Raw genomic sequence first — 22407 nt, forward strand, 5'->3', positions numbered from 1 at the left:
GAGGCATGTCAGTGTACGTGAGTCTAAAATCCTGTGTGTGTGTATACAAATACATGCACATATATCTGCAAAACCAGATGTCTCATATCCCCCTTTTCCTGGTGAAGTGTATTCCAGAAGTGAAGAAGTTTCTTTCCTAGTTTGAAAGTACAGTTATTTCAAACTCTGATCAATGTTCAATCTGTATTCAGCTAAGACTTAAAATACAATTTTAAGAAAACCTGACGTGTTTTATTTAAGTTCATTTAAAAGAAAAAAAGGAAATAACCTTAAGCTCGGGTCGTTTGTTCAAAATGAGCATTGCAAAAGTGATGGTTTAAACGGATTTGATTATTGTTTTTTACTTTATTCCTTGGGGAAAAAAAAATTGGTTTATCTGGTTTTGTTCTTAATCCTGAACACAGCTTATTACTGGAAAATAGTATATTTGCACAAATATATTTGTGCACTCCTCTGAGCAGAAACTACTGAACTCAGATGTGTCAGCGATCGCTCAGCGACAATGGGAGCGATGTGACCCGGCTCATACCTGGCCTGGTGTCCCTGCCGGGAATGCTGCATGTGGTTTTCCTGCTGTGTTGGCTCGAGGAGCCTCATTCCAGCCAGGCCCAGGGGGCTGAGGAGGCAGGGTGGGCAGGGTGGTTTGGGGCAGCAGTTCTGGGAGAAGCAGGGTGCCAGGGACAGAGAGCAGCCGGGCGAGGCAGCGGGGTCGCGGTCCCCGCGGGATGACGGCGGCGTTGGCGTTTGGGGGCATGTCTGTGTTCTGCTTTTCCAATGTCAAACTGGGTTTGTTTGGGCTCTTTCTGCTTTGAACTCAAAGGACAAAAAGCGCCCCCGGTTCAGTGCACCGCTCCGGTTGTGACTTGATTTCTGTTTTGAGATGAAAACTGAGGTTTAGTTGAAGTGTTCCAAAACCAGATACCACTCTCTCTCTCTTTCTTGTAGGCAGGGTGCTGCTGTGCCAGGCAAACCAGGAGGGATCTCCCGTGTACAGTGCCCCCAGTTCACTAGTATACACATCCACAAGTAAGCTAGTGTTATGGCTCGTTTCTTGTTCTGTTTTTGTGACAAAAGCACATTAATGTGAATTAAGCCCCCTAAAAATGTCAACTCTCCCAACAGCTCTTGTTAAGGTAAATGTGGTGTTTATAAACATATGTAAGTCATGTCAACAGATAATTCAGTGTTTTCAGTTGCATCTTTATTCTCAAACCATATTTTATTTTTAAAAAAGAAAAAATGCCTATATTGCAATATTGTATAGAAATGGTCAAAAATTCTACAATAACAGTGACAGTTTTCGCAATCCAGTACTGTTGTGTGCTCTGCATTTTGTGTAGAAGATGTTGTGTTCTGTCCTTCTCACAACTGTGTTTTAATACACAAAACATCTGGTACCATGCCACCATTTGATTGGGTCAGGAATTAGATACAAAGTCTTTTTTTACAAAAGGAGCAGCCTGTATGAAAGGGGGTATTTTGAACTATAAAAAGCAGCCCTAGTAAAAAGAACAGAGACAAGGTGACATGATGGATGCTACCATCAGCCATTTTTCTGTACAAACCTTTGGAGTAGAGATGTGTCCTCTGAAATTCTGAGCAGAAACCTCTTCTGAGAGTGTTTTAGACTGGATTGGTGGTACCACTGATGCTCATTCTGGCATCTAGTGGGGTGAGAAGCCTGGAGCTGAATGCAGGAGCAGTAACTGATGCTTGCAGCAGCCCTGGCGCTGCGTTCATTGTAGTCCTCTGTAAAGAAAATGCATGGTCTGATTTAACAGCATTATCAGATATGCTTTTTATGAAGATTGTATTCAATCCAGAATGCAATTCTACTCTCTTAGAGCTTATCTAGACTACAAAAATAATTATTTTTTTAAATTAAAACCAGGAATTAGGACAAAAGAGTTGCATAGTGATCGTCTCTACAGTCATGTAATTCTTTTATGTCAAACATTATCAATGGCATCCCTAGAGCTGCTTCTTTTCCAGATTCATATGGGATCCCCTTTAAATGAGGAGTCTGGAGCCTACAAATGCATAGTGAACTAACCAAATGCATCAAGTGTTTTAAATTGCAAATTAAATTGTCAGTTAAGTCTGCATTTTCTTCCAGGTGCTCCAAGAATATTTTCAAATATGTCACCTTTCCCTAGCAGTGGGGATTTTTTACTCCTTGTAGTAACACAGAGATATGATGCTTAAATTAAAAATTAAGTTAATTTAAAAACTTACAGTTTAAATTAATGTTTCCTTTTGGACATTTTTAGTGCACCCCTCCTTTCTGACTGACAATTTTTTTTCCTAGAAAATGATCCCAAACATTTCACTCATCTCAATATTAGGAGCTTCTTTTAGAGAATAGGGGGCAGTGTTTGTTATAATTTTCTGAAAATTTGTCTTCTTTGAAAGGCTTTCATAAGTTTACCCTGTTGCTCCTATTGCCTCACTGAGTTGTACCCCAGGAATTTTATTGCTGGGATTGCTGTTTCCATCAGATGATATTTCCACTAATATTGATTCCCCAAAGAGACACTGTGAGCAAGCTGAGCTCTGGAGTTCACTGTTTCCATTATGTCTCCTGAGTCAGTCCTGCTGAAAAATCTTATTTTGCAGTGGTGCTCCTTGAATAATGATATCCTAACAAACACCTGTTTGTTTTCAATTATGCCAAATACATAAATAAACAAGCTTTGCCTATCTGTCTCCCACTGGGCACTCTGTAATACACAGTTTCATTACAGGCATTGCTGGTAGCCCTTGCAGTAGAAATCATTACACTTTTGTTGAATCTGTGTCATGATTTTTCTGTCACTTCTGTTGACTTCTTTTGTTTGACTTTTCTGTCATCATTTTTCTGTCACTTTTTTTGAATCAGCAAGTCATGATTTTTCCTTTATTGTGTATAGAATTTCCTCTTGCCAAAATGCAGTTTCCCCTACAGGGTCACAACTCCTAATAACACAAAATTACTACATACTGTAATTAGGTTTTTTTTATTTCTCCTTATTACAAAACTTTCAATAAAGATGTAAAATAGCTTCACTTCCATAAGAAATTCTACTAGAAGTGAATGGAAATGAAGGTTGACTTTCGACTCATTTCTTTTATTAGTTTAAAGATCTTCTATATTCCATTTTTATGCACATTTGTAATATTGAAATTATAACTGATAAGTCAACATTAGTGTCTAGGAGATGAATACTTGTACTATTATCATTCCATGTAGACAACAATATTGCAGCCTTCCTTTTTGAATAATTTGTTAATCGTTGATTCTGTTACTGCTGATATTGTAACTGTGTGATATTTTACAACCGCTTACAATGTAAGAATTAAGAGGTTTTCAGTTTGTGATTGTTTTAACAGAAGGGAAAGAGTCTGCTGGGATTTTTCTAAAGCCACCTAAGATACTTGAAGTTCACAGAGTGCTAATGGCATTTAGGAGTTTTCAGATATTTGGAAGAGGATAGTCCCCATTTTTCACAGTGTTGTCTAACTTGACTGTCCATCTTTTGCTCCTCAATTATAAGGCATAAAGTACTGGAACATGGTTGTAAAATGTATTTCTCTTAATCTGGCTAGCTTGCTTTCTCACTGAATGTCTTGGTTTGTAATTGTACTGGCCACTGGTAGCCCCCGATGGCTCTGAGCACATTTACCCACTGGCTCTCCAGAAAGCAAACTGCAATTCTTGGAGCTACTCTTTCCCTTCTGATATTTTATTTCTCCAGGATATATTTTATGTATCACACTATGCATTTCCCAGCACAATGATTAGTTACACCTCTGAATATGTCAGGAGATGGAAACATGGCTCTGCTTCCTGCCATCCCTTCTGGCCCTTCACATAATACAGAAAGAAATGAGCTGTTTCTTCTGCAAGCAGTGGAACAAATCAGCAGCAATAGTCTCTCATGCCTCATCTGTTCTCTTATGCTGAAGGAGAAGATGGGACCTGGATCAATTTTTCATTTGCACACCTATTGTTGGAATAGATAATTTTTTCTGTAGAAAGCAGAGTTTCAGCATGCCAACGTGTTCCCATCCCTGGGACAGGTCCTGTGACAACCACAGCCAGAAAATCCAGGCAGGAAACCTTGGCTGCTGTAGATCCCAGAGGACTGGCATCTCCAGGGCAGAACTGATACAACAGATTTCAGTTTTGGCATCTCCAGGGCAGAACTGATACAACAGATTTCAGTTAAATCCTTCATCATTGCCGTAATGCAGGATGCAGACAAGTATTGAAAGGAGTTCTATGCAGCCAGGAATGATGAGCTCACCAAATCCCAGTGAGTCAGCACTCACTGGAATCTTCCTAGAGGCCCAGGATATCTCCTCATTTACTTATGAAAGTAAACAAAACAGCTTGGCTGCTCATAACAGACAGTCTCTTTTTACCCTCACTTCTTTAGAATAGTTATTTCCACAAGGAATTTTAAAATCCTGAAGAACTTTGTATCTACTGGTAAATAAGAAATGTTTCAAGGATAGTTTTGGAACTTTTCCAAATTGAAGCCAAGCATGAGTAGGATCCATGAGAAAATTTAGACCCTGCTGGACAAAAAGAAGATTCAAAAGAAGAAAAAAAAAATTCTGTCCCTGAATGTCTGTATCACTGTTCTGCCAAGGACAGTAACACAGCTGGGTATGTATGGTTAAAAAAGGCAAAAATACAAATCTGAATTTATGCAAGAACTTTAAAAAACTGTTTTCTGCATATTTTCCCCAATTTTTCTATAATGTAGAAGTGCCTGAAAATGTGAATGAAGTAGGAGCTCATGAGAGCCAAAGCATGGGCAAGAAGGAAGCTACAAAGTTGTGGAATTGAAAAGTTATTCGGGTTGGAAAAACCTGGTTGTACCAAAACACCTCTAAGGATGGAGATTGCACAATTTCAGGGGGTCATCTGTTCCAATGACTCAATGTCCTGGCAGTGGGAACCTCTCTGGTTGCAGGTCATATTTGTTGTCCCTTTTTGTCCCAGCATGTGCCTGGCTCTGTCCCCCTGATAATGTCCCTGTCCTTTGTAGCAGGGTATGGAAGAGGAGATGCATTTCCTGTAGAAATCCTCGTGCTCTGGACTGGCTCCCAGCACTCCTGGGCTCACCCAGCCCTTGCTGGTGTGGTGAGGCAGCAGCTTCCAGCTGTCCATCCCATCCAGCTGTGCATCCCGCCCTCAGGAATGTCCAGTTGTGCCTACCCAGGCCCCATGGAGGGCAACGGGAGAGAGATGGAATTTAAAATTTAAGGGGAAGTTCAAAGGCAGCTAAATATTTTTTTTTACTCTCTAAATCAGCACTTTGGTCTCTGAAACTTTTAGACTTTAATTCCAAGTAAGCATTAAGGTACTCGAGTTATTGAGCATGTAGCTACTAGTGGATTTTTCTGAGCATACATTGAAGGGATCATTCAGTATTAGCTACATGGGTAGCTCACATGTATGGTAAAATATTTTAAGTTTCTCCATGCTTTTGTTCAGAATGATGTGCAGATGAACACCTCTATTTCCCAAATGCTTAGCATGCCCATAAAAGTGAATTTTGCCTTGACTTCAATGAGTACATTTTAAACTGAAGTAAATTTTGGCTTAGATTTCCTAAATGTTAGAGTTGTTTCATCTTCAGTAAGCCTGCTTATCAGCTCCTAAATAAATCTTTCATACTGCAGTCAAGTGATAGAATTAAAAGAAGAAAAATATGAAAATGCAAAATCCAATATTAATTCGTTTTATTCTATTATACTCAAGGGCAAATGAAGTTGATGGCCCATTTTTTAATTGATATATTGATTACAGTTTTGGAAGAAGTGGTGGTGGAATTCAGCAGAAATGATTGAGGTGGTACAAATGCTTATAAATCTGTCCCACATTGTTCGTGTTCTTTAATTGTAATTGTCTGATAAAACTTCCATCGGTTTCTGTAATTAACCTAATGGTCTAAATGAATTTCCAGATCACTGGTTATTCATTTCAATATAGAAAATGCCATTACACTGAGTTTAATTAATACTAAGTAAGTTCACAGTCCATTGTACCATTAGAATAGAATTTTATTGTTTTAACTGTTTAAATTATGAATATTATTTCCTCTTATCTTGTTTGTCCCATTTATGGACTTGAGTGTTCATTTTCTATTAATACGAAAATAGCATAAACCCCTTATAATTAGAATATTTATAACCCAATGCTCTCCAAGCTCGCATCCTCAAAATATCAGTGTAGATGGTTTTTTTATTTATTGTTTCAACTATTTTTAAACAGAATTCAGTCAGTGCCAAGCTCATAATCCCATGACATGCCCTAGAACATCTTATTTATCTTGATATTCCTTTCACAGAAGTGCATATGACAGATAAGCACTCACCAGAGAATACGTTTGCTTTGCGTCAGACAGATATTAAAACAATAAACTATGTTGCCCTGGGATTTTACCTTATGAGCGACCAGGAAACAACAAGGCAAAGATGAGATGCTTTTGAAAGGTGGGAAGGCAGTTCTTTCAGAAAATTCCCTGGAAACCTTTGGTCCTGTAATATTTTTGACAGGAAAATATTTTTAATGCTAAAATTTGTTTTTGTTTTTTGTTTTTTTTTCTTTAAGCAAGGAAAACACACTTCGTTCTGTCAGAGCAGATATTAGAAGCATCCCAAAATTAACCCAATATTCCTACTATTCTGTGCATTCTGTGATAGGAGAGAAGGAAAATCTATGGCACAAGCATAAAGTATTAATTACATGATATGGGAATTTTTTTCTCTATTGAAAGCATTAGCACTTACATATAGCAGACATATGTCCTAGTTTTAAAAAGATTGCCTTTTCCTGTGGGTGTTTTGTTTTAATTCATAGATGGAGGATGGTTCAAGATCTTGCTTATAGAATAAACAGGGTAAATCATAAATATGCAGTTTATATTTATAAAGAGCACATCCAACTGTAGGATTTAGTGTGTTTGAGGACTCATTGTGCTACAGAAATGAAAATTAAGTCAAGCTTGTCTATGCAGTATGTCCTTGCTTTTAGAAATAGGTTACTTGGCTTAGGAATATTAGTAAACCACCTAAAAAATGCTGTATGGAACTATTTTCATCTTGCTTGTTTCAGGGAAGACATTCCAGGTTTTATTTTCCTGTGGCGTTACTAATGGATTGAAGGAAGACCTTTGACATTTCTATTATGTTCTGGGATATTTTCAATACCAAGAAAATAACATAGGGAAAATAGAAATTTTCAAAAGGTGATTCAAAGTGTGCTTCTGAGCCAAATCATTAGCGGAAGCATTTGGTTTGGAAACGTTGATTCTGTTGATTTTGTCACGTTTAATCTGTTGCACACGTGTAATTACCTGAAAATTATACTGTAATGATGGCAGTTTGCTGCCACTCCAAGCAGGTGAAGGGTAGATGCTCCTGGCACTGTGTGTATCCTTCTCTGGGTTTTGTGTGTCAGCCACGACTGACCTCATTCAATCCAAATGGACATATATTGCAATGTCATCAATGATCCATTTCCTCTGATTTTATTGTTGTAGTTTTTCTTCATTTAACTGTTTGGCAGGCTTGCCATTTTGAATTAGAATATAGGTCAGGAGCAGTTTAAAAAATGAGTATTCATGTGGTATAAATAATTTGCCAGCACTTCAGTATTTCTGAATTGAATGCAGAAAGGTTCTGCAAACTAAATTTTTAATTGGTCTGTTTTCTCTTGAGCTAAATTGGAATGGGAAGTCACTTCATCACCGATAAAATATAGATCAGTGCATTGCATTTACACCTTGGTGGTTTTGTCTGCTTCTTATTGCTTCATAGGAAGCAGGTGGAGCACCCCTGCAAAGGAGGCTGTGATTGGGCCATTAATTAACCAAATTAACCATTGTAGGGCTGCAGTTCCTGACTGAGGGTGCAAAACTCCTGCCAAAGGGAAATGTGCACACATCTGAGAGGAGCAATCTCATATATGATTTCCAGGCTACAAAAACCTTATTATTGAACGTTTAGGGGTCAAACTACCTTTTGGTGCACTTCCTGAATTAATTGCCTTTATTTATGAGGAGAATCACCCAGTAGTAACCAGGAAAAATGTGCCAATTGCCCTTCCTGTTTGTATGCTGAATGCAGTGGGTTTAAGTGAAAGCTTAAATAAAGAAGATACCAATAGTAAATAGGAAGGGAATGGCTTTCCATAATTCCCTCCCTGATGTACAGAAGTGTAGAGAAATGTTGATGTCATCTCATGTTGAAGTGTCGTTAGAAGGTTTTTATAATCTGTTCTGTCCCATTGTTGTTGGGCCTTGCTTTGATGCAGGAGAAAACCACTGATTTTCAAGTAAGATAAAGATAGTACAAAATAAAAAAAAAAAATTATATTAAATGCATTGCATTACATTATTGATTTAAGTATCATCCTGTTTTTAACTGTAAAGAGAACCTCTTTTGGGGTTTTTTTTGTTGGTTGGTTTATTTTTTGTTTTGGTTTTTTTGGGTTTTTTTTTGCTGGTGTTGCCTGAAATTCTTCCTACAGCATTTTTGGTGTTCTGTACAGTTTACATTGTCTTTCTGCAACTATTTTCATGATAACTCTCATTTTTCCTCCTGTCTATTCATATTTTAAATTATTACATACTTACAAGTCATCACTAAAATACATTGTGTGTGTCCAAAATTTGTAAACATGGCTTTCATTTCACTCCCACAAATGTGTTTTTCAGGGCCTTGCTGTTTACTCTCATGCTTCTGTTGGTCTATTTTGTGCTGGAGCAGTGTGTCTGAACTAGCAGGCTTAGGAATTTTGGAAAGAGAGACACATCCTAAATTATGTCACTGACTTTTTTTTTCCACTTACACACAACCCTACATGTGGATAGTGGGAGATAGCTGCAAAGATAGTAAATTGTGGAGAATATCTCTGTCCTTTAGTTCAAATAAAAAAAAAAAAAAAAAAAAACAAAACTGTGTGTGGCCAAGGACAGCTGGGAACTCAGTGCCTTCCCTTGGTGTTCTGCTGTTGGAGGACACACTGCACTTGGCCATTGGCAGCACTGGTGACTAACCTGTGATTTTGGGCAAGAGGACTGTTTGGACTTACTCCTCTCAGAATGCAGCTAAATAGTGAGAATTACATATAGTAATTACATTTACTCTGTACATTACATTTACATAGTGACAATTACATTCAGTATTATCTTGCATCGTGTTCTGGGATGCAATTGTACACCAGAGCTCTTTGTGCACAGTCCTGGGTGCTGCCTTCCCTGGCTCTGCATCCTGTAACCTCTCTGCTGGTGTCCCTCATTTTTAGTACCAGACCCACAGTGTTGACTGTACATCTCAAATCATCCTGTCTCTCAGATAGCAAACTCTTTAATTTTGTGCTTTTTAGCTTAGCCTGTAAGATTTGGTTTCAAATAAAGGCACACCTTATTGTCACTCTGTTTTGTGATGGTTGTTATTGAATCATGGCTTTTGGAACTGTTCTGTGTACAGCAAAATTCAACCTGAATTTCACAGATAATAAGTACTTTTTAGGAATTAACATTTTTAGTATCAGTATGACTTTGCAGGTGCAATTCTTTGTTTTGACAATTTTTCCTTTATGGTTTGGATTAGGTTAACAGCTGGGTTTTCCCTCTATTACTTTCTGCTTAAATTGTTCCCAATGCATTCTGGCAGTGTTCTTTTTACAGTTTAATAATTCCGTTGAGCTTTAGGAATCCTTGTGTCATCCAAACAGTATTTCTTTTCGCTATATAATTGACTTCATAAACATTCAAAATACTAAATTTTGTCATCTCTTTATAGCAGTGTTACTCTTCATCTCTTCATTATAGCAGTGTTACTCTTCAGCTTTGCACAACCATTGCCTTTTTCCTTTGTCTTGGAAGTGGTGCTTTGTTAGATACAGGATTTCTTCCATTGCCTTGAAACTTAGAGCTGTCCAATAACTGGGAACACCAGACAAGATATTGATCACTTTGATCATCTATATTTGAAGATTGTTCTTTAATTTAAGATCAAACGTGTCTTCTCTGAGCTGTACTTTTTCTTTGCCTTTATGGCCTGGGTGTTTTTTTTCCTCCTGAGCTTTTCCTTCTGTTTTAGTTGTTTCCTTTGTGAAAAGCCAACTGTTCTTTGTACCTCAACTGTTTGTAATTTCAGCTGTGCAGTACTCTCATTTTGATTTTAAGTACATCATATGTAATCTCACCACCAGTTATAGCTTTCTTTTTCTTTTTTTTTTTTTTTTTTTTTTTTAATTCAAAGGTGTAGTTTGGTGTCATTACATAGCTTTACAAAAAAGAGTTCTCCGTCATCTTACCCGTTCCTTTGTATCCCTTCACATCCTCCATTTTCTTCTGCTTGTTCTTGGAAACCTCTTGATGTCTTAGGGTGATGTCAGGTGGCTGCATATGCAATCCAGTTAAAGAAGGGTGAGGTGTAAGGGAATTTCTGATAACCACAGAATCACAAAATGGCTGGATCTGAGTGGCTGAGGTTGGAAGGAACCCCAGAGAACACATTGTCCACCCCTGCTCCAGCAGCAAAGCCTGGAGCAGGCTCTCCAGGACCACCCTCAAACAGCTCGTGAACATCTCCAAGGATGGAGATCTTACAGCCCCTCTGGGCAGCTGTGCCAATGACCAGCCAGTCTCACGTGGAAAAGGCTTAGGAAGGAAGATGAGACAGTTTTCAGGCTTGGGCATCAAGGTTTTGCTCAGAAGGTTACAAATTAATGGCATGTCATGGTAGCAATATGCAAAGACACCAATAGTGGATTGTTTATTGGTACATGAGAAGAGATGAAACAAAAAGAATAGTTCTATCTAGACTTAAAATAATTACAAGGAAGTCAATGTATCAAAGTCATTGAAATAATAGATCAATTAGATCTGAAAACAACTTTAAGGTAAGCAGATGAAAAGTTTTCTTCGAACAGTTAAGTGCCTTCCTATAATTTATCATAGGAATTAATAGTAGGTTGCTTTTTACTGAAATATTTAGTTTATGAGGATTTTTTGTGTGCATTTGATTATGGTTTGGTATGGAATAATCTAAAAATCTGATTCTTCCCATGTCTGAGGCTGAAAATTTGAAAACAGTCTTTTAAAGCAGTTGTCTGTTCCCTTTCTAGAAATATTTACGTGTACCTCAGTATAAAAAGTTTCACCATATTTATGTGAAATTTGGTGCTAATTTGGATTTGACAGGAAACTTAATGCAGTAGTGTTGTGTAAAGGGATTCAATTACAGTGTGCAGTGTTTTGTAAGTAACTGTCTTGCATAAAAAAGTTAATTAATCAGAGCTGTGTCAATTTCCTTGTGCCATGTCAATTTGCAGCAAGGTAATTAATCACTAATCGCCCAGCGTGCAGCAAACTAAGGGACAATCCGTGAGTCATTTGTTGTTATTTTTTTCCAAATAAATGGCACACAGAGCCATGAAGAAACACATCTTGCCTTTCATAATATTTTTATCGACAGTTTTCCATGTTGTAATAGACTGCAGCAACAAGCAGCTGTAGTTCAATGGAATATGAATATTAAAGAAACAAATGAGAGCAGATTTATAGGCCATTGCTTTTCTGTTATGTCAGTTTTGAGATTACACTGAGCAAATGAACAGTGAAAAATTACTCTTCCATGTGGAGAATGGTGATTAGACTTGTACATTAATTAGAGATTTTTGTTTTCCTTTTTAATGCATTTCAAATGAGAATGTCCTATAAGTAGGGGTTTCTCCAAAATACACATTTATTCATTCCTAAGCAGCAGTGTATAATACTGGCATGTATTTTTTTACAATGGTAAGGAAATAATTGGTCTATAATTTTAAATATGGTTCAAAAAATAAATAGCTTGTGAAAGAAAGAAATAGAAGTGACCAATTGTGACTCTGATGGATATGGGAAATTTCTTTTGAATGCAGTTAATTCACAACTAGATCCCAGGGAAAATCATCTCACAATAGTGACAGGAGAAGAAATGTATTTTCAGCCTGTAATTTTAAACACTGTGAGCTTTATAAAGATTTTTTTTTTACCCTGAATTTGAAGTATGTGTATGTACATATATTTATATATAATTTAAATGCCTTTTCATGTTAAAATCTTTATTAACAGAGCTTACATTTTTCTTGCAGTGTGCTTTGGTCTGTGTATTTAGATGCACAAATCCTCTTTACCACACTGTTTATACTTCATTCAAAGAATGCCACTTAATAATACTTATTACTATTACAGTGGAGGGAGAACACAGCACACATTGGGATAAACTGCTGATTCTGTTCCTGAAATCTCAGATAATATCATATAGATTATTCTGCTTAGCCTTTCTCAGCATGCTGCCCATTATATCTCTTTGTTTTTAATTTATTGTGTTTCCTCAACGGGGATCCTCCTGAACTATGGGAATGATGTAAATGTGTCTCCCTGTCTTTCTAGCAGTTAAACTGTGCCGCAGTAAATTAGCGATAAACCGATTCAAACACGACGGAGCATTAAAATTCTTCACCATAAAACATTTGCAAACTCTTGGTGGCAGATGACCTGCTACTCTGTGCAGAGGAGGAGAGATTAGGAGTGATGAGAGGTAGATCTGCTCATCCATTTTGATGGCACACCTTTCTTGGGGCATATGGCACCCTCATACAAATTCAAACCGCAGCACAAATGTGAAGAATAATTGCCCATTAAAGTGGCTGTATATTTTTATGACTTTGATACAAAATCTGCCCCCTGTTGTCTTTTGCATCTGCTGCTCTTTCATCTATCCCATCGCTTTAAAACTTTAATACGCAGTGTATAACCCTTAAGTATTTTTTGCCAGGTTATATTCCTCTTCTTGGGAACTCAAGCTTTTCATTGCCCCTTCAGTCTTTGTTTTTCCAGGCCTGTGTTGAGATATGGTGCGTACAAAGTGCACCTCCCTGTCATGTTCATTTAATAAAAGATTAGTAAAACAAATGCTTATATTACATCTTCGGGGAAAAATTAAGGTTTGATTAAATTTCATCCATGAACTCAAAGATTAAGTTTTTCTTCCTTAAGCTCATATTTGCTTTTTCCATAAAATCATTAGTTATCTAAATTTTGCTGATACACTACTATGAATCCTGTTAATTCCAATTAAATTGCTTAAATGTGGAAATTTGCTGGCCATATTTCATGTTTGAGATTTAAAATTAAGTTCACTGAAGTGACAGTGATTCCATGTTTACAAAGTGTAAAAAGAGAAAACTTTGTAGACATATTCATTCAATTAATACGTTTCAAAATTGTGTCCCCCTAAGTACAAAAATAGAGCAAACAGGTTTAAAGAAGAAATTTTACCAGCATAATGTTCTTAAAACAATTTCATTTAGGCTGTAGTAGATGATTTGTATGATTTTGGATAATTATATTAAGGAAAGCCAAGGATTTCTACAGCATATTATTTATACTCTAATTTTTTAACTTGAAAACTTAAAATTGCTGTGTGAAGTGACTGTAGGAACTGAGTTTTGTGGTTGCAGTCTCATTCATATTTGAATAGCAGAATGAATATCTATAGAATGGATGGGGCCATTAGATGAAAATGTAAATTGTTTTCTATGGCTTGATGTTTGATTATGTATTGTCCTTAGAAAAGTATTTTTATAACCTCATGTTATCACCTCCTATCATCAACATGCATTTGGAGAAATCTGCCTTTTCGCAGTCACAGATCAGAAGAATTCCAATAATCAAATTACTTTGATGAATTTAAGCTACTTTTGCTTAGAAGTGGGCTCAGATGCTTCCCTGCTGAGAGTCAAACACATTTCCAACCCCATTATAATAGCATTTTCACTGACTGGGTTTCAGCAGCGTGGCACTGAGGCACTAAGGAAGGCTGACCTACAAACTGTAAGTCATTAAAACCTCTGCCCCTCCTGGCTACTATCTTCATTACTTTTGGGACTGGTTAATAACATTTAATACTTCCTGATGGGACAGCCCTTTTCATAAAATTCTTTTTATGAAGTCCATTCTTCAGTTGTGTTCTAATGCTGCCACTTCTGCTGGTGATTTTTGGGGTGAGGATATTAAAAAGTTGGTAGCAAAATAAATTCAGTGGTTATTACATATTCCTACCCATCTGATTTCTCAGCTGGGCTGAAGGAGTGTTATGGGGCTTTTTTCTGAACTCAAATCCAGGGCAACAAAACCTGTTGATTATTTTACCTCTAATCTCAATCTCCGATATTACTACCTGAGAATAGAAAGTGTGTTTTAAAAGACTCTGATTTTCAGATGGACCCAAATCAATTTTTGGGATGGATGTCATTCTGTTATGAATAAACTCAGCTGTTAGACCTCATTTGATTGTAAGGCCTTGCAAAGCCACTCTTAGCCCCATGTTTCATTTCCATCATGTCTGATCCTCTTCCTGACAGAACTACACCTCACTGCTCTGCCTTCCACTAATTGCTTCTTAAGGTTTTTAGTGCTTTGCTTTACTTTAGACATTTCATGCATTATTAAGAGAGCAATGCAAGGCAAGCATAGCAAAACAATTACATTACTTCAGGCTTCTCATTCAAACTCATCCTTTGTGTTATAGATACTTTGAAAAGGATAAAAAAATCACAATCTGTCTTAGCATCTCCCATGACTGCTGAGCCTCACTTACAGGTTTTGGATTTGGTAAACTCTTATGGACTAAGTGACTCTTCCTGCTGTCTCTGTTTCCTTCCTTTTTTTCCTCTTTTGTTAAGAGAAAGCCTTCTTTCTCGTAAAAATATAATTTAAAAAAAAGTTATTTTTGACTCATTCATTGATGGGGCACTCTGCTTTTCCAGTGGCATTTATTTGTGGAAAGCATTCACTGTCAAAGATTTGAGGTCAATGACCCTCTTTGTAATTCTTTCCAACGTGTGACTGCCATGAAGAATAAAGAGAATTTAGGATAAATGCTCAATTGTTGCAAAATATGTATCTTAATATGTCTGTGTGAAAGCTCAGTTGAATGGTACAATTCAAAGGAAAAAATGTTCACAATCCATGCTGGGGGTTCATTCTTTCACAGAGGCATTTCCTCAGTGTTTCCCAATAATTCCAGTTGGTTTTAATTATTGCTTAGGACCCTAAAAGAACAACTGCTGTAAATATTGCCAAACGTAGATATTCACTACAAAGAATTAATTATTGGAACAGAACTCTGGGCAGGACTTCCAGATCGTGCCTTGCAAGTCCACAACGGTGTTACATGTCTTACATTGCTGGAGCTTAGGCTGTTTTGGAGTTAGCTGGATTTTCTCTATCACTTCTGTTCTTCTTGTGAAAGTGGGTTTTCTATCAATATTTAGAAAACTAGAGATGCAAGTGAAGAAATTTTAAGGTGGTTTGACTGCTTTTTTTGTTTTTTGGTTTTTTTTTTTTTTTTTTTTTTGTCTTTTTTTTGTTTTGTTTTTTTTTTCTTTTTTTTTTTTTTTTTTGTAATTGCCATTTAGGTCAGTGAAATGTCTCTTGATTTTGACAGTTTAAGAGTGTCCCTAAAGGCTACACTTTATCATTTAACATGTCCACCATTCAGATATCCATTTTTCCTGGCTGTTCTCTCAAATCCATTTCCACTCATTTGCTTAAGTAAACTCTTCTGAGCACTGGTGTGTTGGGTTTGTTTCTTTTTATTTAGTTAGTTGCATTTTCTTTTTTAAGACACAAATTAACAATCAATTTATTGGAGAAACTTACTTCTAGGAATGCCTATTAGTTGGAAAGGAGTGATTTTTCTAAGGCAGGCAGACTGCAGTTGAGCATCACTCTTACACAAAGATTTGATCAGTTCTCCATTCAGTCCAGCACCTGTAACTGGAAAGGAGCAAAAGCTGGATGAAGAAAGAAAAAAAAAAGTTGTTAGACTGGAGGGAGTGTGTAGGTCTTCTTTGAACGTTATGTAAAACTGTATTTTGCATTTTACTCTGCATATTGTATTAATTTTTATACAAGGCTGTCACTATTTACACGGGTCAATACTCAAACTTGTTGAATATGCAAAAGTCCTTACAGCATCCAGATTTCACATGGGTGATGTATATGTTGTTTTTCCTTAAAGAAGTGTTTTCCAGTGCAATTCCTTTAAGACTTCTTAAATGCAGTTGCTTGCAAAATTATCAACAGAATATTGAGTTCTGCAAGTTCATCTTTACGATTTTGACACATTCCTTTTATATTCTTTATAAAATATGGTATTTGCACTTTCTAAGACAGACCTAATTTATTTGCATTGCCATAAGGTTGATTTATGTTGTATCACAGGCATGTAAATCTTTGCAGAATTACTGTGTAACCTTTTTGTCAGAGAGAAGCACCTAGCAAAGCCACAAAGGCACCACAGTAAAGCAGTAATAGAGAAATCACCATAATTATGGTATTTGCCTTCACACGTTCAGCCAGCAAGGCCTAAAAGTTGTGAATTTTTTCATTTTCTTTTTTCAAAAATCAAATCTTTTAAAATTTGATACTAAATGAGGGTTGAAATCAATATTTCAGATTTGAAAATCGTTATACAACAGTATTTCCATTTGCTTGCTTTTAATTAGGGCTTTGCTGAGCAATATTTTTGTTTCACTTCTTTATTTACATACTGAAAAAAAAATTAAACACAGTGAAATACATTTGATGTAACCTGATGCCAACAGAGCTGGATTTGATTTTATCTGTCTCACTGATGAATTCATTCAAGAAGTACCTGTTCTAACATTGACACACAATATATGTACAAAGGAGAAATGAAGTAACGAAGCACTGCTTAAAAAACTGGCAGAGAAAGCAAAGTGGGAAGTTTTGTTTTTGTTTTGGGGTTTTATTATTATTTTTTTCAATTAAAACGTTATCAAGGGAGAAATTTTACAGAAGGAAAGCCTCTAATACTGTACTGGTGTTCAATTTCTGATTAACATATTTCAAGTCTCACATGGAATGGTAACTAATGTTCACAGATCCAATGGCAATATAAAAATGTCTGAGTTAATTTCTTTGTTATATGATTAAGTTTTTTCTATTTGGTCTGAATATGATGTGGATTCAGAGGTTTTCTTAAGATATACAACTTTTGCCTTTGAAGGACTGAAAGGTACTGTTATGTACATGGTGCAACCCCAAAAAATGAGAAAAGAGAGGAAAAACTCTTTGATTTATTACGCAGTTAAGAGCTGGTTAATAATACAACTCTTGAACAATACCAAAGCTCTGTTCAATTGGCAATATCACTGGATAATTTAGATGACTTGAGGTCACCTAAGTCTCTGATGTCTCACCCTCACTCTAAACAGGGCTGACTTTAGAAGGCAGATCCAATAATGTGATGCAAATATCTCTGACATTATAAATTTGAGCCTGAACTTGGACCTCGGGAGTCTCCTGGTAGCAGTGTTGGCTGAACCAGTCACCACTCTTTTCATTAGTGTCTTCTGAGAAACTCAGAGCCATAAACGACGCTGCCATCCGAATTCCCAGTTTGCCGCCTGCTCTTTGCACGCAGAGATTTGTGTGAAAAGACGAGCTAAAACACCTTGGCGACTCCCTGGTCCAGCTACAGGCAAAGTTTTACCCCATCACAACCCCGCTGCTTGCTCCAGAATGTGGGCACTGCTCACTAATCGCTGTTCTTTTCCCTCTGCAGTGCCAGGATTCCCCTACCCTGCTGCGACCGCAGCCGCCGCGTACAGAGGTGCCCACCTACGAGGCCGAGGTCGCACGGTGTACAACACGTTCCGAGCGGCAGCTCCCCCTCCTCCCATCCCAGCCTACGGCGGGTAAGGAGCTCTGCTTCCCTCACCTCTGGCTCAGCATGGATCCCGGGAGCCTGGGCACCGTTCCCAGCCCTGCTGCATGCGGGTCGTGCCTGCCCGGCACCGGCGCCTCGCACAGCGGCTTGAAAAATGACTGTAATTTGTACTGCCATGCTTGGTGGCCTTAAGCATTTCAGATGTCACATATTGTTATGTAAATGCTCCCGCAAATGGAATGCTCCGGAACAGGGAGATTGTTTCGGCTAAAGGTATATTTTTGATGATTGCAAACATCTGGTTATTAAGGAGGTTGGATCGAGTTAACTTCTTTTTCTTCAAATCGCCTGCTGAAAGTTGTCTCTGCACCTGAAGGCTTAGTGCTGTATTTTTTTTTTTATATAATTTTTTTTTTCTTGCAGTTTGCTTAGTTTTTCTAGTTGCCATCTTTGCCATGATAGAAATCTGGGGTGCTCCTCTCAGGACCATGGGTTTTGTGTACATTTGCCTAAATAATGCCTTAAGATTTTGCTGTCAATGACCTGCATTTACTGAAACCAAGTAGTAAACTAAGGAACCAAGAACAGGAATTAATAGTATTAATTTCTAGTAATTCTATAATCTTATTTATTTCAGAAGATTGTTTGGGGTTTATGTATATTTTTGGGGGAAAGAAAGAATAAACAGTTTTTCCTGTAGCTCTGCAAAGGCTGACACAGAAAGGCTTTGTTTGCTGCATGGAACACAAAAACCCTAGTAACATTAGCAAAAGATTTCCAGCTGTCAAGAAATTGGGAAATCTGTAAAATCAGAAAACTTAGCAGATCCTAGGCCAGAGTAGTATTTTGTCATAAAAAGTTGATTTGCTGCTACCTCTTTGTAGAGCTGCTGGATCTTTCAGGGAAGGGGTCTAGAGGGGTTGGCATGGGCAGTGAGAGAAGGTGATCTTTCTCTCCCTGCCCTCACTGAAATCCTGTTCAGCAGCTCCTTGGTTCCCACTGGAGATGTCCCCTTGTGCAGGAGCTGCCAGCACAGCCCGTGTCCCCCTGCTCCATTCCAGTAGGTGACGGGTACCCTGCACCAGTTCCCACAATTTCCCAGTAAACCTTGCTTCCATTAAGCCAAAAGGAGCATCTTTTTCCAGACAAATTTGCTAATATTATCAGGCAGCTTTTGGCCTGAATTTTCAGGGATTTATTTATACAGGCAGTTTGACCATTCTGTCACATTGGGCAGTAATTATCTCAAAGAAATCAGACATTGTAAAAACTAGTGTAAAAATCATGCCACAGAATCAAGTTATTTTGTAAAAGTGTATTCTGTTGATCTATTTGAGTGTTTTGTGTAGTTTATTAAGAAAAACAGTATTACCACTAATGGATGAAGACACTTTTCTGAAGTTTGCCTGAATTACCTTTGGGCAAGGATGATGTCCCACCAGAGTTATCCTTCTGCTGCCATACTCTCAGTTAGTCAGTCCAGGCATTTGCACATGGCAAAGATGGAAACAAGTTCAGAATGTCCCGCATTCAGATTTCAGTCAGAATTCCTCAGCTACCAAATGGATACTGCATCTAAAGGAAGTGGACTCTCCATCTTCATCTTGTTTAAAAACAAATTCTGAAATTTGAACATAGAGTGCCATATGTAGTGAGATAACAAGGTGGGCCACTCAGTTTCATGATGTCATTAACATCACCCTTTAGATAAATACAAAGTCATAAAGGTATATACAAAAATAATTACCAGCTGTGTGTGATAGTTTTTGAATTGGACAATACTTTTTGATTAGTATTTCCAAAATAAGTAAATATTTTCTGCTGAGTAAGTAACTTACATTTGCCTTAATTTAAGAGGCCACATGTGGGTGCTCTATGTGTATATGTGTGTGGTGGTATACACATTATTATAATTAGTTCAGTGACTCAGCAGCAAGAATTCCATTTCCAAGTGTAGCATATGTATATCCTCATGTAATTGTACTGCAGATTGCCAGCACCTTTAGCAGTAACTTAGACATGTAACACAGAGAACTCCTGTTCTAAGTCAGTGCAGAGGTTCTGCAGGCAGGTCCAGCTATGCTCCAGCTGAACTGGTTTCCAGGAGCTCAGCTCAGCACTCACACTGCTCTGCAGGGTGGTTGGACAGGCTGGTTGGAGCTCATCCCCTTCATGCTCATGCCAAATCTGGCTTCAGAGGGAGCCCTGCATTGTCACAGGTCCCATCATCTTGCTCTGATGCCTTCCAGGTGTCTGTCAGGAACCCTTGCTAATCTAGGGCTCATTTTGCCACCAAACATAATTTGACACTGCAAAAGGTTTCACTTACTCAGCCCTGTCTTAAATCATGTTTAAGTTCAGATATTTAAGTTTCTCCATCCACCTGTGCTTTCCAATAAGGCCCTGCTTTCTGAATTGCCCATTTTGTAATTCATGAGTCAGTACAGAAATTGTACATATCTCTGTTGCACTGATCCACAGCTGGGGTAATAAAGCTTTATTTTCCCATAATTTCTTTGGCCTGGCATGTTAGATCTCATGTTGGTGTTTCCACTGATACAAGAGTTTAACGCGGAATTGCTGAGAGATTCTTTGTTCTCTGCTCACCTATTCTATCCTGTGACCCATCAAAGAAGCAGTAAGGAATTTCCATCAGAAAAAAATCTGTGATCAATGTAAATAAGTTAAGAGAATGTGGTTTTTGGTCGCAACATGAATAGAAGTCAAGGAAAATTACTAAGATAGTAAAGATATCATAGGGAATGAATCAGATTAGAAAAGGAAGCAGGCAACTTGGAATATAATTTGTTGATAAGAAAAATTGAGTAAGTTTTGAATGCTGCTCTGCAATCAACTTAGTAGCAATTTATTATTTTTCACTCAAGGAAGGGGCCCAGCCTTACAGCCAAGTAAACAGTTTTATACTTAAGTATTTTCAGTCATTAAAAAAAGTATTACACATTTTCTATAATGTCAGATATAATTTTAATAATAAATTTACATTAAAATCCATCAGTGTTTAATTAGAAAAATATTTCAAGAAAGAACCTGTGAGTAGTTGCAAAATATAAAGCTGAAGATTGCAACTACCTCTTTTAATTTTCTTTTATTTCATTCACCTTAGTCCTTGATCTACCTCTAGGTCTTGTGGTCACAAGGCAGGATGAGTTGTAGTGATTCCTGTTGAAAGGTGTCATCTGCTGTGCCTCCCACTTACTGGGGAGCAGCAGACAGGCTTTGCTAGGTCCCAGGGAAATTGCTGGCTATAACCATATTTAAGGCCATTATTTTCTTATAAATCAAAGAATAGCAGGTGTGCTTTAAAATGTGTCATGTAAAAGTGGAATTACTGTTCATGAGATAAATGGCACTACCTCAGTAATTAATGGATCCTTCACTTCTGAATGAGACATTTCACAATTCCTTGAGATAGCATCTTGTTTATTAGCTCACAGAAAATGCTTCACTTTTAGCATCTGTGGCATCACCTCTAATGCCTTGAAACATGAGAGTGTGCAGCTGACTTATAACTACATGTAATTAATGTATGTATCATAAACCCCCCTGACACTGAAATGGGGAGTAAAGCTTGGTTTGTGTGAGAAGACTGAAACTAAAATTTAGAGTCTGGAAGTCTGCACTGCATGGGGAGCTTAACCTCAAAATGGTGCAACAGGAGAGGGAAGCGAGATCTTGAATCTGTTGTCAAGAAAACCCAGTCATGGTATGTCTGGTAGTAGAGCAGTAGTAGATAGCAGGGGTAGTGAAACTAATGTGGAGCCTTTCTGTTTCAGCATCCTTTGCTTTAAATTCTTCACAAGTTTAGTGTGTGATGACTTTGTCTTCACATTTCCCCTCTGCTCCTTTCAGCTCTGATGAAGCTAACAGAGAATTAGCTTTCAGTCTGTATCTCCTCCTCTGCTGTCTTTCCTGGGAAAGCAGGGGAGAGAAATACACTTTTTTTTCTTTGAAAAGAACAGTTAAAAAAAAAAAAAAAAACCCAAACCCAACCCTAAATAGAATTGTGACTTTGTGGGGAGTGTGAAGGAGAAATAACAGAGACTATTCAGAAACTGTTCCTCTTGTTAAAATAAACATTCTGAAGTGCTACTTGCTCACTGATTCAAAATGAAAATACAGCTTTATTTTCCATCCCTTATGCTGAATTCTAAATTTAAGATTAGCATGAGCTACTACATCTACTCTGGTTGTTATGGGTTTTGCCCACTCTATTTCCTAGGGCTCACGTAAACTTCCCTTACTTTGGACTCTGTGTATGTATATGTGCAATTGTTGGAACAAAAAATGGGTTTTGCCAGGATATATTGATTCATGTCTGTCAGCTTTGTTCTCTGCAGCAATGCCCTCAGTCAATATCACAAAGCAGAAAATGTAACTTGTCCATGGCAGAAGCTGTTGAAACTGTAAAGGCAATAAACTGGAATTAGAGAACATCCTAAAAAGTTGAAACTACCTCTTAAAAGAGTTTCAGTTTGATGTTTATAGCCCTTAAAACTCTGTTATTAGAGTGTGGGAAAGTGTTGCTTCAGTTCTGTCTTTGGTTTAAATAAGGCTGTAGCTGCACCTCTTGTATCATTTGTCTCACGAAGGCCCCAGATAAAGGGTTCATGTTAAAGGTGATTTCCAGACCAGGAGCTG

The 22407-nt window shown here is 37.6% G+C and overlaps 1 protein-coding gene across 21 annotated transcripts in view; it reads left to right on the forward strand.

Moving 5' to 3' along the window:
* The window catches only part of RBFOX1 (RNA binding fox-1 homolog 1), a 1013650-nt gene that overhangs the window by 948828 nt on the left and 42415 nt on the right, over positions 1-22407 (forward strand). For 16 of the 21 annotated variants that reach the window (XM_053957185.1, XM_053957186.1, XM_053957196.1 and 13 more), the window contains 2 exons: positions 946-1026; positions 17644-17776. In XM_053957185.1, coding sequence (XP_053813160.1) covers positions 946-1026; positions 17644-17776 — 214 coding nt within the window. The remainder of the gene's footprint in view (positions 1-945; positions 1027-17643; positions 17777-22407) is intronic. The other 5 variants (XM_053957199.1, XM_053957194.1, XM_053957193.1 and 2 more) reach the window with 1 other exon arrangement.

Source organism: Vidua chalybeata, chromosome 16 (genome assembly GCF_026979565.1).
Source record: "Vidua chalybeata isolate OUT-0048 chromosome 16, bVidCha1 merged haplotype, whole genome shotgun sequence".
In the NCBI taxonomy this organism is placed as follows: domain Eukaryota; kingdom Metazoa; phylum Chordata; class Aves; order Passeriformes; family Viduidae; genus Vidua; species Vidua chalybeata.